Here is a 17503-nt window from a genome sequence, read left to right as displayed (position 1 = left end):
TTTAAATTTCATGTTCCTAAAGTCTGTATGACTCCAGAGTGTATATACTTCCTGTAGCATCTAAACCAGAGCCATTTAAATATAAGTAATATGTGAATCTGAGTTTTTATAACTGAATTAAAGGGTTGATTTTAATAAAAGATGCCTTCTTTTGGAGGAAGGGTATCCCCACTGACAACAAAATTGTTTTTGTATTTGAGACCTGTTGTGCATTCCCTGCCCACCCTACAGGGGCAAAACCACCTGCTCTGCCCTTAGGACCAGGCTGTGCAGGCTCCGCCTTGACCATACTTAGCACTTGGTTTGTGGAAGACCGAGGTCAAACACAGTTCAAACTGAGTTAGTTTCTACTTAGGTAAGTTCAGTTCAAAGCAAGAATGTAGGAGCTTTTTGCTTGTTCGTGTTCCAATCTCCGGTTTTAACACCTTGTTATTATATACACTTGCGAGAATGTAGACAGTGATCTAGTATTTCTTTCCTTTGACTACAACTTCCATTAAGCTTGAATAAAAATGCTGACACATTTCAACAGTACCTCCTTTTACATCTAATCTTAAGGAAAGATGTTTGGCCCTGATGTGATCTGGATCTGTGAAAGAGTCATGCAATGACCTGACAAGTGACTGATGTGTGTAACTTGTCACTCACTGGGTGGCCAAGCCTCCGTAAAGCTGTTGGAATGAATATATGGGTCTTTTTTTTCCAATGTGAAAACAAAATATTTTTCATAGAGACAAAGACAAAAAAAATTTCAAAAACCTACATTTTTTGGAGAAAGGACACTAAGAATGCTTGGAGTGCATGCAGTGTGTGGTGTCCATTGCTCCTACTGCTAGCAGTTCAAGACCAAACACCCTTGAGTCCTAGAGACACCAGGATCTCAGGCAAAAGCAGCTGTCCAGGGTAAAAGTCCCCCATTCACTGGTTAAAAATGAAGAAAATCTAAAACACAGTACCTCGGGCAATGCGAAGCAGGCTTATGGAAAGGACAGAGCTGTTCCACAGTTGTTTCACAAGTGACAGCCTGAACTGAAGTATTCAAACACAAAAAAATAAGTGAATCCTTTAGAAACAATAATATGCAACAGAGTGATAAGAAAATAAGATGAAAAAACAGTGCTAACCTGTTACTTTAGAGACTGTGAAGGAATTGGCAGACTGATATTTGCTAAAGATAAAAATATAAAAATTTCAATCATCAACATCTTACATGCATTGACATCAACATAAATTCTTACATTTTTTAAGTCTGTGAAATTTGATTTCATCTTAAACATTTTATTTAAATATCTAGACAAGAAGTAGTATTAGAATTAATCGTCTATTTTATGCCAAACCCATATGACCTTGTCGATACCATTCTTGATATCAGAGAATGACTTCTTTTCATTATCAATCTCAAAAACTTATAGGTAACAGCATGAAACAATACACATTTGTATCTATATATTTGTTTCTTATTAAAATTAAAATTTTCAATATACTCATGCTCTGTCATCACAGAACCAATTTATTCTTTTGAAAAAGTCAATACAAGGCACTGTAAAAAGACTGCTAAATAATAAGTACCTTAAAGGACTGTGCATTATTCATTTTTTGTTCCCTCTAGTACTCCTTATATGCATTATTAAAGCATGACTAAAAGAAAAGGCATACCATTATATATGAAATTTTTAATTGGTTTATCTATACCAGATTTTCAGAAAAACATCTATTGCAAAAGGTAATGCTTATTTGCGATGGTACTTTAATTTGACACACTCTACAAATTTCAAGAGAGTTTCTAAAATAAATAATAAAAAACAACTTAAAAGAAAAAAAGTAAATAATAGGATAAATGTTCTTTAATGCAACACCCAGTGTTTGCCTTCCTAAAGTGAATACTTAACACTGATTACTTATTGATGGTAATTAATAAATATCTGTTGAGTGAATAAGTTAATAAATAAGTGTTTCTATAAAACTGTTACTTAAGAGAATAATTGCTAATGTCTGAAAAACACACATCAAGCCTTTGAACAAAACTGTATATATACCACATCATCCCACCAGTTTTTAAGGATCTTTAATATAAAAAAATTCTTTCTTATCATTGTGAATTCCCTACTGTGGACTTTTTTGCAATTGTAGAGTTACAAAAAAAGGGCGACTATGTCATATTTCCTAAGAAAAGGCATCCCAAAATGAGATTCAATATTGTTTATCATTTTACACAGGAGAAACTACAAAGCCTACATTTCAAAAGTCTACATTTTTCTATTTTCTACAGAGACCATATGAAAATATTTTGTTTTAGAATAATATATTTACTATGTTTAATGTGACAAACATTTCAAAAGTTAATCAATGCTTTTGTTGTTGTTCAGTCATTAAATCGTGTTCAACTCTTTGTGACTCCATGGCTTATAGTGCCCACCAAGTTCCTCTGTCCATGGGATTTCCTAGGCAAGAATACTGGAGTGGGTTGTCATTGTCCTTCTCCAGGGGACCTTCCTGACCCAAGGATAGAACCCATGTCTCCAGCACTGGCAGGCAGATTCTTTACCATTGAGTCACCAGGGAAGTCACCAGGGAATTATTTTATGCTGAGTCAAATTACATTTTAAGGAGAAGAAAGGTGACATGATACATTACATATTTAGAGACTTTTCAAAATGCTCTTTTATCTAGTACTTAATTTATCTTATTGGCAAAGTCAGTGTTGCATAAAATAAATAATTGTCTTTAAACAAGAAAGGAAGAATATGCGAATCAATTAGTCTTCTTGGGCATTTTCTGTCACAGGTGAAATATGTATTGTTTCACAATAGGAAAAACTATAAATTTATACATTCTTAATGACACGATATGCAGATGACACCACACTTATGGCAGAAAGTGAAGAGGAACTAAAAAGCCTCTTGATGAAAGTGAAAGTGGAGAGTGAAAAAGTTGGCTTAAAGCTCAACATTCAAAAAACAAAGATCATGGCATCCGGTCCCACCACTTTATGGGAAATAGATGGGGAAACAGTGGAAACAGTGTCAGATTTTGGGCTCCAAAATCACTACAGATGGTGACTGCAGCCATGAAATTAAAAGACGCTTACTCCTTGGAAGGAAAGTTATGACCAATCTAGATAGCATATTGAAAAGCAGAGACAATACTTGGCCAACAAAGGTCCATCTAGTCAAGGCTATGGTTTTTCCTGTGGTCATGTATGGATATGAGAGTTGGACTGTGAAGAAAGCTGAGCGCCAAAGAATTGATGCTTTTGAACTGTGGTCTTGGAGAAGAGACTTGAGAGTCCCTTGGACTGCAAGGAGATCCAACCAGTCCATTCTGAAGGAGATCAGCCCTGGGATTTCTTTGGAAGGAATGATGCTAAAGCTGAAACTCCAGTACTTTGGCCACCTCATGCGAAGAGTTGACTCATTGGAAAAGACTCTGATGCTGGGAGGGATTAGGGGCAGGAGGAGAAGGGGATGACAGAGGATGAGATGGCGGGATGGCATCACTGACTCGACGGAGGTGAGTCTGAGTGAACTCTGGGAGTTGGTGATGGACAGGGAGGCCTAGCGTGCTGCGATTCATGGGGTGGCAAAGAGTTGGACACGACTGAGCGACTGAACTGAATGACACAAAATTTAAAATTTAGAGTTTTAGCATTATCTGCATAAGTTGGCTCAATGTTAAGAATCCACTTGCAATGCAGGAGACACAGATTTGATCCCTGGGTCAGGAAGAGCCCCTCGAAAAGGCAATGGTAACCCACTCCAGTACTGCCTGGAGAATTCCATGGACAGAGAAGCCTGGTGGGTTACAGTCCACAGAGTCTGCAAAGAGCCAGACACGAGTGAAGCAACTTACTTAGCATGTATAAGCAAAAGGGTTCAACTGAATTCAGAGACTTTTCCTTCTTTTTGCCCATGGATATTATGTAGCTGAAATAAGCCTTTCTATCCTCTCTCTTTATAAATTAAATTCTTCTGTGCTTTGTTCTAAAAGAAAGTAACTCATTGTTGCAACTTAAAATCTCTGGTCACAAGATTATTCAGGTACTTACCCAATTGTTTGAACACCATTTCTATTGGATTTGATAAAATAATGTTTCCTTCCTTGTCTAGTGATATCCACCCAACCACCATCATTGTCTATTATCCCGTAATGAATTGCAGCCCTACAGATACTGGATTGCTGGGAGAAAAGAAAGAGAGAGAAAAGGTGGTGAAAATAAGAATTCTGCATGGGATACCACTCATTACTATTTATGGCTTTAAACATTTCTTAGCAAAATATCTATAAATACATAAACTATTTTTTCCATTAAAAATCAAATATTATTTGAAAGGAGTCTATCCTCAAACTTATAATACTTACCATTTCATAATGTACACTGCCAATAACTTTAGCTTTACTATCCAAACAGCCAGCAGGGCATTCATATCTAAATGAAACGGGAAACAAAATTTAGCCTCTCTGAATGTCTGTATAAAATGAAAGTATTTTTGTATCTTGTCAATTAATTTTGAGTGCAATCATAAATATTACCTATTACAGGTTGTTCCTTTGCACTGATCTCTTAATCTTACTTCACAAGAAACAATTTGAGCTAAAATTTAAAAGATAATAATTTAGTTGATGTACAGCTGCTCTGATTCATCCATACAGTCTAATGCCAAGTTTTTGCCATTCTAAAAATGTTCAAGATTAATAAAATATAATTGACTATGTCAGCAATGTAGACTTTACAATTTCTGTAAATAATGCAGAGGTCTTACACATTTGCTGCGTGCTTATGACTTCGTTTCTGTTACTATCATCGGCTACTGTCCAGACGTGGGTGTCGTGGACTTGTGACTGCTGCCGTTCAATTTCATTTGTTTCTTCTTCTTGAGCGGGATAGTAACTATCTGATCCTTCTGTCAGAGAAAAGGATTTAAGAAATACGAGTTCTTCTTAAATGTGCACAAATTATCAAGAATGACACATCTTTATATGCCTGTCTAACATTTGATACTACTAGAAAAATCCATATTGTATATTGGCACACGTTGGCTTACAGTAGTGATCTTACATACTGCATTGGAATAAATAAAGCAGGTGCATAAACTTTTGAGCCCTTGATTCATTTATGCTACCATTTGGCTAATATCAAATGGAATCATTTCTAAGCTTTCCTTATATTTTAAAGTGAAATCAATGATTCACTTTCATAATGACACCATGAAATCTATACAGTGATCTAAATGAAGTTGAGGCTTATGACTTTTCATTTCTTTTCTCAAATGAAACCATCTTTTTCAGGAGGATAACACTCAAAATTTTCAAAAGAATCACATTTAAAATTCTCCTGAAAGGAAATTCAGCCTAAGAAGAATTGACATTTCCTTGTTATTTATCACAATATCAGTTCCCATGGAAAAGTTTCTATTGTAGAAGGAAATTCAATGTGCAGAAAGAAATTCAATGTGCAGAAATTTAAATTTAACAATGGAAAATATGCAAACATTGAATTTAATATTTTTTTCCAGGCTGGCTTATATCAAGGGCTTGATGGGCACATTTTGAAAATGTGGTTATTTTCATGTATGTCCAAGAATTCAGAACCTAAAAAAAGGAAGTATGAATTCAGAGGAAAGTCAGCTTTAAAAAACATTGTGGTCACTGACAATGGAGCAGGCAGGTTGGAGGTTTGGGGGTAGAACGGATGGAAAACAGACTCGCACACAAAGAAGAATATTTTTAGGAATTAAAAATGGCTCATGTAACAGAGTGAAATATATGGTTACTTCTTGTCTACTTATTATCCCTAATGAGTACTCAATCATTAAGGGAAAAAAGATCTCTGAGTACTGAAAAGTGGCTTCATTTACACATAGTTTCTAATACACTTGGTCTGCATTAATCTTCATTTAGTCATCATTAAGAATAAAGTAGTACAAGAGAGTAAAATGTTCACTTGGATACCCAATAAGGGGATGACCTTCACATAGTTTTATCAGGTAAGTTTTATCTTCATGTGCTACAAATAAGACACCATGCATTTCATTTACTTTACATTTACTTTTGAGGACATCCAATGTATGCGAGACAGCACTTTTTGCAACAGTTTTATAATATATTTTATGTGTGTATATATATGCACATATATTGTTATTTTGGCATGAGAAATTATATACTTTTGCAGTAAGAAGCAGAGAATTAGTATAATTCATTGGGCATGGTTCAATAAGAGTCACAGATAGGTATTTAGGCAAAAATTTTTAAAGCACTTAAAATAAATTGTGTTAAATTACTAAATTCTTCAAAAAAATTGACATTCATGGAAATAATTCTAGCCAACACTATATCAAGATGGTTTTTAAGACTGTAAATATACTCATCACTCTAGGATAATTTCAAAGTAGAATTAAGTGGTCATCTGAAGCAATCATGCAACTTTCCTTTAAATACAAATTAGTGTAATAGACTTATTAATGTTATAAATATTCTTAAAATATTTTAAATGATTTTTCAGAATATTTGAAATAGAGTTCTGAAAATTTTTCATGTAATAATTAAATGTGCCTTCTGGCTTTTTAAACACAAATTAATGTGGAAGTTGGATTAAAATATAAATCAAACTGAATGTTACAATAGCACATACCTTTGTAGCACAGATTTTCTCTACAGCCTCCTCCAAAACTCGGTGGGCAAGCAGAACAGGGCCGGCCATGTTTGTAGGGGGCATGGCCCCACCAGTTTCCCCTTAAAAAAATAATTCACTCCATTAAGTGGTAGTTTATTTTTCCTATTTTTGAGAAATCTTTATACTGTTTTCCACAGTGGCTGCACTAATTTACATTCCCAGCACCAATGTACAAGGGTCCTCTTTTCTCTACATCCTCACCAATATTTGTTATTTGTATTCTTTTTAATAATAGTATTTCTGACAAATGTGAAGTGACATCTCATTGTTACTAAGTTTAGACATACATTGCTATCCCATTCTTTTGAAAATATTCTAAATAATGTGCTATATGTATTGTTAAGAATTACAAAACCAAACTTCTTCAAAACACTAACTTTTGCTATGGGATATTCATCTATATTCCATTTGTCTTAATAAAAATAGACTTTTGACTTACATTTGACTGAAGTTTAGTTGTGTAATATTTTCAATGTAATTATTTGAAGGGTCTTTACACAGATGAAAATACATTTCTCAGTCTATAGTTTCTCATCTCTAATAAACCCAAATTATTAAATATTTAAACAATATAATAGTACAATAAGTAAAACTGAAGGCCTAAAAATATGATTCTTATCTTTACAAAGATCAAAGTTTAAATTTTCACATTCATTATGCATCGGGCAACCATAACTGTTGCCATATTAAGTAAAGTGAGTAAAACCAGTGCACTTTACTTCATAACACACACTGAAAATGAGAAAAAAAAGTCAAGAATATAAAGTTATATCTACATTGTTAAGAAATATTTACATATAAAACAGTGTTTTGTCTACTCACTTTGGGGAATAATTGCACACCAGGTAAACAGCTTTGGGCCATATTTGCCCCCAGATGTTCATGTTGTGGCACAAATTAATGGCACAGCCTATTCTGCTACTTGTTGCCCACACCACCTACATCAGAGGGGAAAAAAGCCTCAGAGAAAGCAGGTTGAGATGAAATAAGACAACAACTATCTGAGAGAAAATGTATAGAAGTGAACTCGAGAACCAGCTGTTACCATTCAAAATGAAATGAGGCAATGTCCAAAAGGATATTTTTCTAGAGATTTTAGGAAGTCCTTAATTTAACTTAAAAAAAGAGAGAGCGAGAGATACATAATAACTCTGAAAGTGAAAGTGTTAGGTGCTTAGTCGAGTCTGACTCTTTGTGACCCCATGGACTGTAGCCCACCAGGCTCCTCTGTCCATGGGGATTCTCCACAAGAATATTGGAGTGGGTAGCCATTCCCTTATCCAATTTTCATATATAAAACATAAAAATCTTATTTGTTACTAAATAATTCAAATGTTACACACCTTCACAAGCCTAAATGGCATATTAATTTTTTTAATGAAGAAACCTACCTAACAAAGGAAGAGAAATTCTCATCTTAAAACAGAAAGTACTGGAGCAAAAGTTTAGGTGTTCAAATTTCTCACATTTTAATGTGTCACTGCCTATTAGGGAACCTCCTGCTGATCTTAATCTTGGACATGCTAAGGTATACAGAAGTATGCTTTATATTCAGTAATAATCAGTCATAAAAAGTCTAGAAACTCAGATCTGTGGTGAGTTTTATCTATTCAACTCTGCCATTAATTGGCTGATTTAGTAGTTTAGGACATATCCAATGGGAACACTGAGAATTTTTCTAAAAAGATAAATGCTGCATGCATCAAATATACTGAATGTCATGGTAAATAAAACCATATTTTTATTTTTGGAAAATAAAAAATAAAGACATCTGAATATAAAGATGGTAAATTTCCTCCCATCTGCATTTATTGGGGCTATATTAAAGTATTTTAAACGTAAAATCACTGAAATAATATGTTTAAGGAAATGTCTATACATTTCTCCACTATTGTTTATAAAAATTTATAAGCCTGTTCTACATGCATCTATAGATTTGTAACAGCCATATTAAATGATATAAGGAAGACAAATGTTCAGTACCTATAAGTTCTCCTACAAAAAACAAACAAAGAAAACTTTGTTAGTTTCACAAATTCAGAGGAATAAAGTATAATATACCCCAGACATACCTGTGTATAATGAGTACATACAGGACCAGAGCATCTGAATGGACAATACGGGTTACATTCATGTTCATACGGGTAGCTAAAGTCTCTTACTTCATCATACCATGCTTGCACATGAAATGTTGGGGGCCTATATCTTTTTGAAAGAAAATAACCACAAAGATCAAGTAAGGCTGGAGAAAGCTAAACATTGCTGAAAGCACTGATAAAATGTGGTAGAGAGGCAGTTCTGTGGAATTTACTCATATTAAACACTTTTGCCTATTACGTCACTAATATATCAATTACTTGAAACAAAAACACGTCTAGGGTACTGCTGATCATTCTGCTATAATATTTATTTTTTTCTTATTTGTCTTGGTGTGACTGCTTGTTTTCCTTTTAGGCACTAAGCCTTTGAAAACTTACAATGATGAATTAGTAAGTATTTCATTTCAAACTCTTCTGTTTTCAGAAACAAAAAAGTTATATTTTAAGCTACCTTCCCCAGTGGGCTCCCAAATTCTGTCCAATTGACGGAAGCAAATTCGCAGGTCCATGTTCCCACAAACAAGTTTCAGCCCAGGATTCTGCAGACCGTTCCAGTTCTACATCCCATGTCTACGATTCAAAACAAAAACAAAATACAGACATGAAAGGATAATGTATATAGAGAGTTTGGACATTTCTTTAGAATATACAGTTAGTTACGTTTTCTTCTTTCTGACTTCTTTGCAAAGTCAGCATCTTAATCTGGGTTCTCATCATCTCTCACCTAGATTTTTGCACTAGCCTCCTAATGAATCTCCTTTCATCCATCCCACATCTCTCCAATCTGCTCTATTAGTGTTAAGAATTGCCTGCTGCTGCTACTGCTGCTAAGTCGCTTCAGTCGTGTCCGACTCTGTGTGACCCCATAGACTACAGCCCGCCAGGCTCCCCCATCACTGGGATTCTCCAGGCAAGAACACTGGAGTGGGTTGCCATTTCCTTCTCCAATGCATGAAAGTGAAAAGTGAAAGTGAAGTCGCTCAGTCGTGTCCAACTCCCAGCGACCCCATGGACTGCAGCCTACCAGGCTCCTCTGTCCGTGGGATTTTCCAGGCAAGAGTACTGGAGTGGGGTGCCAGTGCCTTCTCCATAAGAATTGCCTAAGTGGACACAAATACACTTAAGTGATTCCTCTGTCTAATCACATTGAACAAATCCCTGTACACATAAAGTCCAAATCCTCGCTCGCAATATTCCCTGTCATAAAACCGTTATTCCTTGCTTTTGCTAGCACTGTTTCCTCTGAAGAACACATCCTTGTCCCAATTATTTGTCAGACAGATCCTTACTCTTATCATGATCCAACTTTATATAATACATTCTTGACACATTTTCATTTCTCTGAAACGTAAGCCATTTCCTCCTTTGGACTCTGAAGCTTTGTTACGCTCTTTGCCATGTGGCGCTTGTGGTAAACAACCCGCCCGCCGACGCAGGAGACTTAAGAGACATGGGTTCAATCCCAGGGTCGGGAAGAGCCTCCGGAGAAGGGAATGGCAACCCACTCCAGTATTCCTGCCTGGAGAGTCTCACGGACAGTAGGGCCTGGTGGGCTATAGTCCATGGGGTCGAAAAGAGCTGGACACGACTGAAGAGACTCAGCACGGCACTGAGATGCTAGTGTTCATCCGTATGTCTCTGTCACGGGCCTGTGAGTGGCTTGGGGACAGTTGTTTAACTCATGTTTGTAACCGCAGCTTGTTATCTATGTCTGTCATATGGACAAGGTGGCCAGTAAATGTCTGCTGAATAAATGAATGGTTAATGAATCTGAATTCCATAAAATAGAAATGTATTTTTGTACGCAAAAAATCCAACAAGAGTGACTAACTCACATTTTAAAAATACTTGATAAAGAAACATTTACAATTACAAAATCATTACCAAAATCATTTCGTATGTCCAGAGTTTAATATTCAGTTTGTTAATTTGAAAATCAGGCAGCATAGTGAATGGGGTGGTAAAAACAAAGAATTTTCCAATACTGGGTTCAATACTGGCACAATTACAGGATTCTGGGCATGTTAGGAGGATAGAAAAACAGGCCTGGAACTAGAAAATGAGGACACAACCTAAGGTGAAAGCAGTGAAACTGGAGAAAAGCAGACAGACTGAAATAATGTTTGGGAATTTAAATTCCTAGAAGTTGATGGATGACTAAAGGCAGGCGGTGAGGGAAAGAAAAAAAAAAAAGGTGAAGACTGATGAGATTACCAAACTGTGAGAAAGAAAAACAGAAAGAGAAATAGATTGTTGTAATAGAAGTGTATGTCTCTGCACTTCAATGCATATTTCAAGGCTGATGGGTGACGTGTCTGTGATACACACAGTATATACGTCAAGTGGAGAGTGGAGATAGATGATTGGGGTTCTGGGGAAAGAAATATACTCCAAAGACATGAATTTTCAAGTTATTCACTCAGAGATGAATTACTTCAGGAAGATGATACAGAATGAGAAAATATGTAAAGCAAACTCTGGGGTTATTATAATTGAAGAGGAGAAAAAAAAATGTTTAAGTAAAATGAACAAGGAAAAGCGGAATCAGAAAGGCTAAGGGAAAACTGAAAGAGGATTAAATTATAAAAGGCACAGGACAAGAGATTCCAGGAGTAGAGAGTGGGCAATTAAGCTCAAATGTTACAGAGAAGTCAAAGAAGATGAGGTCCGCTCAGTATTAATTCATTACTAAGAGCAATTTAAGGGATTTCCCTGCCGGTTCAGTGTTTAAGAATCCACCTTGCAATGCAGAGGAGATGGGTCTGATCCTTGGCCAGAGAGCTGAGAATTCACATCAAAGTGTTAGTCACTCAGTCAGTCACACAGTCGTGTCCCACTCTTTGCAACCCCATGGACTGTAGCCTGCCAGGTTCCTCTGTGCTTGGAATTCTCCTGGCAAGAATACTGGAGTAGGTTGCTATTCCCTTTTCCAGGCAATCTTCCCCGCCCAGTGATTGAACCTGGGTCTCCTGCATTGCAGGCAGATTCTTTACCACCTGAGCCACCAGGGAAGTCCTTTTAACGGATGGAAGAAACCTAACCATGATTAGAGGTTCAAAAGGACAAGATACTAGAAAACAAAACAAAAGGAAAAAAAAGTATGTGTGAAGAAGGGAAGTTTCTTCATTCTATGTATAGTCTCCATATAATCTTGCAACAAACATTCTTGCTAATTCAACTGTGGATCTGAAATACATAAAATCATGCTTTCAAAGCCAGAAAAAAACAGTATACAAAATTAGGATAATACTACATCTTTATTATCTACCAAAAATACACACAAAAAGAATATTTACATGCCACTAAAAAATTAACAGCATAAAAGTATCTGGATTTCATAAAAACTTGAATTTCACTTTGAATTAATATCTAATGTTCAAGACAACTGGTTTTGTGGTATAGACATCAGAAACGTATGCTATCAGTAAGTATCGGGTAAACACTTTGCCAAATGTGAACATACTATTAATTAAATTCATTACTTATATTAGACCTAATTTTATAATTATATTTTATGTAAGATGCAAAGGCATAATTCAAATTACTGTCATTATTTACCCAAACAAATTAGGTAAGAAACAAAGAATTTGGCTGAAGTCCCCAAAAATGAGCAAGATGCTGATTTCCTTTTGTATCCAGATGGTCAGAGACAGTCATTGCTCAAAAGCAAGCTTATTTCTAGGTAGAGTTCCCTGGTAAGTAGGTTGTCCTTAAGAGACAAACAAATTTTTGCCTTCAATCTTGAAAATCAGGTTCTTGCATAATATTTTAGTCATACTCATGGCTCAGTGGTAAAGAATCCACCTGCCAATGCAGAGACTCGGGTTCAACCCCTGGGTCAGGAAGAGACCCTGGAGGAGGAAATGGCAACCCACTCAGGTATTCTTGCCTGGAAAATCCCTTGGACAGAGAAGCCTGGCGGGCTACAGTCCACGTGGTCGCAAAAGAATCGGACACGACTTAGCGCCTAACCACCACCACAGTGAAAATATATTTATCCATAGGTTTCTAATCTAGCAACAAAGCAACCTCACAAAGAGCAGCCAGGCACCAGAAGAAAAACACAAACATTCCTAGATGGGGAAGGAAAAAAAAAAAGGCCTTGAAACCATTGGAATGGTTTTAAAACACTCTTCCCACGAAGGGTGGAGTTGAATTCCCTCCCCTTTCCTTCAAGTTGAGTTAGATAGTGGCTCCCTTCTAACAAACAGAATAGCCTTGTGAGATTTCCCCAGCTAGGTTAGGAAATAAAGCCTCTATCTGATTCTTTCTCTTTTGAGGCACATATCTTAAAAGACCTGAATCAACAAATTAGGATTTCAGCTACCCAGAAGAGGTAGCTAAAAAAATAAGATGGAGAGACCACACAGAAACAGACAGAGAGATGCAAGAAGAGTCCCTTCTGTTTGTGTTTTCCTGGCCCAGACATCAGACTTGTAAGTTTGCCTGTCCAGGTCACTACAAACAAGTCAGAGACCCCAAAGAAGAACCACCCAGCTAAGGGAGTTCTTAAGGCCCTTATTCAGGGTCAATTTACTCTTGTGTTACACACAATTCTACAACCTTAGACATCAGTTTTTCCTACAAAATTGATGGATTCTTTCTAGAGAAGATACACCCATATTTCCAAGTTCACAAATATGTTGTATATCCAAAGTCTGTTTATATATCTGTTGTGTAGAAACTGGAATAAAATCTACAACATATCATTCGAATGATTCAGGCTATGTTTTCTTATTTGTAAAATATGTCAGTTGAGATAGAAGACAATTCAGGCTCCTTTAAGGACTAAAATTCAATTGTTGACTATATATTATGGACAAGTTGTTTTTACAGCATGACTTCTCTTCTATTTAATCCATTAAAAATGGGGGTGGGGGACACCCCTGGTGGTCCAGTAGTCAGATACCACCTTCCAATGCAGGGGGTGTGGGTTTTATCCCTGGTTGGGAAACTAAGACCCCACATGCTGCAGGATGTGGCCAAAAATAAAAATAAATAACACTCATTAAAAATAATAAAACAGGGAGTGGAGCATGTCAAATTAACTATGATAATGCTAAAACAGGGACAAACATTATTTTAATCCCAGAACTGAGGCAAAAAGCATGCAGCTAAAATTTGTTATCAATATTTAATAAATATTAGTGACAATTTTGAAAGTAATCAGTTGAAGAATCTAATCAAGCACAGCTATTTAGGATAAGTTCAATAATAGGAATCAAGAACATTCTTTAAAAAAAAAATCACTGAAAATATAGCTGTCCTGGAAGGAATACTATCATATAACATGACAACAGCACACAATATATATTTTTATGCTACAACATAATATTTCAGGTTTGAAGACAGGCAATAATTCATACCCATCCCATTTAAATGCAGGTTACTCTCCATACATTTCTATTTAAATTCAGGATTGTAAATTAAATCAAGATGGCCTAACCAGCTTCATTTTTTCTCTCTGAACTATTCACCCAGGACTAATTTAAAGCCAAGCCACACTTAAAATTACCATTTCTTTATAGAACGGGTACTTGAGGTGTGCAGAAATAAAAACCACTCTATTTTCCAGCTACACGAATAAGCTGTTCCTTCTGAGAACATAGTAAAGTCTTCAATTTAAGTTTTATTACTAAAAGAAACATTTAGAATATTATTAACATACTTTGTCTCCTGGGTCATTTTTCAACCAGTTGAACATAGTGGCTCTATCATTTCCTGTGTGTGTGTATATGAGAAACCTTAAACCTTGACAAAGGACTTTTAAAAGTAAACCTTGACATTTATAGTAGTTTTAGCACTAAAAGGGCTTCCTTGGTGGCTCAGACAGTAAAGAATTTGCCTGCAATGCGGGAGACCTGAGTTCAATCCCTGGGTTGCAAAGAGCCCCTGGAGAAGGAAATGACTACCCACTCCATGATTCTTGCCTGGAAAATTCCATGGACAGAGGAGCCTGGCAGGCTCCAGTCCATGGGGCTGCAAAGAGTAGGATAAGTCGGATACAACCGAGCAACTTTCACTTCACTTCACTTTAGTAATAAAACAATGTGTTGTAAAATTTGAAAATTATGTAGCTATCTAGACATATACAGAAAATTCCATTGACTGCTCTTCTTTGTGAAATGTGGTGAGCATACACAATTCATACTCCTACCAGAATACCTGTTACGCTGTTATAATAACAGTCAATGACAGCTGCAAATCATTGAGGAGTGGAGTTTTTAATAGAGTTAATATTGCTGGCTTACCAGAGGTTGTATCCCTTATACATGAGGCAAAGACAGTCATTAGTAACATAACTCTTTCTCTCTGATACTGAGAATAGTTCCTCTCTTAAAAAAGATTCAGTTCAGTTCCTCAGCTGCGTTGGACTCTTTGCAACCCCATGGACTGCAGCACGCCAGGCTTCCCTGTCCATCACCAACTCCCAGAGCTTGCTCAAACTCATGTTCATCAAGTTGGTAATGCCATCCAACCATCTCATCCTCTGTCGTCCCCTTCTCCTCCTGCCTTCAATCTTTCCCAGCATCAGGGTCTTTTCCAATGAGTCAATTCTTTGCATCAAGTGGCCAAAGTACTGAAGTTTCAGCTTCAGCATCAGTCCTTCCAATGAATTCTCAGGTCTGATTTCCTTTAGGATTGACTGGTTTGATCTCCTTGCAGTCCAAGGGACTCTCAAGAGTCTTCTCCAACACCACAGTTCAAAAGCATCAAATCTCCATCGCTCAGCTTTCTTTATATAGTCCAACTCTCACATCCATATATGACTAATGGAAAAACCACAGCATTGACTAGATGGACCTTTGTCAGCAAAGTAATGTCTCTGCTTTTTAATACATGCTGTCTAGGCTGGTCACAGTTTTTATTCCAATAAAGATTTTCAAATATATTTTCTATACTATTGTACATTTATAGTCACTAAGTTGTGTCCAACTTTTACAACCCCATGGGCTATAGACCACCAGGCTCCTCTGTCCATGGGATTCTCCAGGCAAGAATACTGAAGTGAGTAGCCATTTCCTTTTTTTTAGCGGATCTTCCCAACCCAGGTATCAAACCAGCATCTCCATGATTGACATGCAGATTCTTTACCACTGAGCCATCTGGGAAGTCCATTTACATAACCTTAAAATTCTTGTCCTGGAAATCACTGTCATTTTGCAGTGTCAAAATTATTGTTGCAGTACATTAAACCAGAGTTGAACTCAATGTTAATTAGTCACTAGGAATCTGCCTGAAGAGTGTTTTCTTATAATTGAGGCTTCAAAATTATTAGTACAAAAACTAAAGAGAATAGTAGACTATTTTTCAAATAAAAGTCAAACATTAATTTGAACTTTTTAATTAAGTATTAGTACTAAAGATTGTATTAAAGCATATGGAGTAAAGTTTTGTGATATTATCTGCTTGATTTCTGTACTTAGACTCTTCACACATAAACCCTCAAAGATGAATGGTAGGCCAAGGAAATCAGAATTGAAAGAGACACATGTACCCCACTGCTCATCGCAGCACTGTTTACAATAGCCAGGACATGGAAGCAAGCTAGATGTCCATCAGCAGACAAATGGATAAGAAAGCTGTGGTGCACATACATAGTGGAATATCACTCAGCTATTAAAAAGAACACATCTGAATCAGTCCTAATGAGGTGGATGAAACTGGAGCCTATTATACAGAGTGAAGTAAGTCAGAAAGAAAAACACCAATACAGGATATTAACACATATATAGAATTTAGAAAGATGGTAATGATGACCCTATATGTGAGACAGCAAAAGAGATACAAAGAACAGACTTTTGGACTCTGTGGGAGAAGGTGAGGGTGGGATGATTTCAGAGTAGAGCATTGAAACATACATTACCATATGTGAAATAGATCACCAGTCCAAGTTTGATGCGTGAAACAGGGCACTCAAAGCAGGTGCACCAGGATGACCCTGAGGGATGAGGTGGGGAGGGAGGTGGGAGGAGGGGTTCAGGATGGGAGACACAGCCCATGGGGTTCAGGATGGGAGACACACCTGTGGCTGATTCATGTCAATGTACGGCACAAACTACCACAATACTGTAATTAGCCTCCAATTAAAATATATAAATAAATTTTTTAAAAAAAGGATGAGTGGTAGGGATGGAAATGACAAATGTCTCTTTATCCACAAAGATACTGATGAGCACTTCCTGGTGAAGGTACCATGATAATTAGTCTACTGAAGGAAATATTCTAAATGACACTGAAGATGTAAATAGTTTATTTCATATATTGGGTTGGCCAAAAAGTTTGTTCAGGTTTTTCCATAAGATGCTGCAGAAAAAAATCCAAACAAACTTTTTGGCAACTCAATAGTTTAGATTCACCAATTAAAAAAACATTATGAGTAAACAAATAAATTTTAATAGGAAATTGACCAGCATGATCTGACACATTTAAATGCACACAGAAATAATCTACTGACTGGAAACTCTCACATAATTTAGTAACTGTTTAATGTCATTCTAAAGAGGGAGAAATATGACTGCAAGATTTTCTACCATTCTACAAAACCCCATCTAAGTGGCTTAAGCTATGATAAGTCTTTTCAAAGATATGCTGAGACGTGAAAAGATGTAAGTCTTTTCGAAGACATTCTTGCCTGGAAAGTCCATGGACAGAGGAGCCTGGTGAGCTATAGTCCACTGGGCCTGAAGAGTCGGACACAACTGAGCACACATGCTTTGAAAAATAGCTTTAA

At 36.5% G+C, this 17503-nt stretch overlaps 1 protein-coding gene across 2 annotated transcripts in view; it reads right to left on the bottom strand.

The window, feature by feature from the left end:
• The window catches only part of CRISPLD1 (cysteine rich secretory protein LCCL domain containing 1), a 50750-nt gene that overhangs the window by 12765 nt on the left and 20482 nt on the right, over positions 1-17503 (bottom strand). The window contains exons 3-12 of one of the 2 annotated variants that reach the window (XM_061439036.1): positions 9221-9339; positions 8743-8875; positions 7493-7608; positions 6629-6729; positions 4761-4901; positions 4531-4591; positions 4360-4426; positions 4046-4176; positions 1125-1168; positions 957-1029 (exon numbers count right to left, since the gene is read on the bottom strand). In XM_061439036.1, coding sequence (XP_061295020.1) covers positions 957-1029; positions 1125-1168; positions 4046-4176; positions 4360-4426; positions 4531-4591; positions 4761-4901; positions 6629-6729; positions 7493-7608; positions 8743-8875; positions 9221-9339 — 986 coding nt within the window. Of the gene's footprint in view, positions 1-956; positions 1030-1124; positions 1169-4045; positions 4177-4359; positions 4427-4530; positions 4592-4760; positions 4902-6628; positions 6730-7492; positions 7609-8742; positions 8876-9220; positions 9340-17503 lie in introns of those variants that run through there. The other variant, XM_061439037.1, reaches the window with a different exon arrangement.

Source organism: Bos javanicus, chromosome 14 (genome assembly GCF_032452875.1).
Source record: "Bos javanicus breed banteng chromosome 14, ARS-OSU_banteng_1.0, whole genome shotgun sequence".
NCBI lineage: Eukaryota > Metazoa > Chordata > Mammalia > Artiodactyla > Bovidae > Bos > Bos javanicus.
Note: the sequence above shows the minus strand (reverse complement) of the source record. Positions and strands in the feature narration are given on the sequence as shown.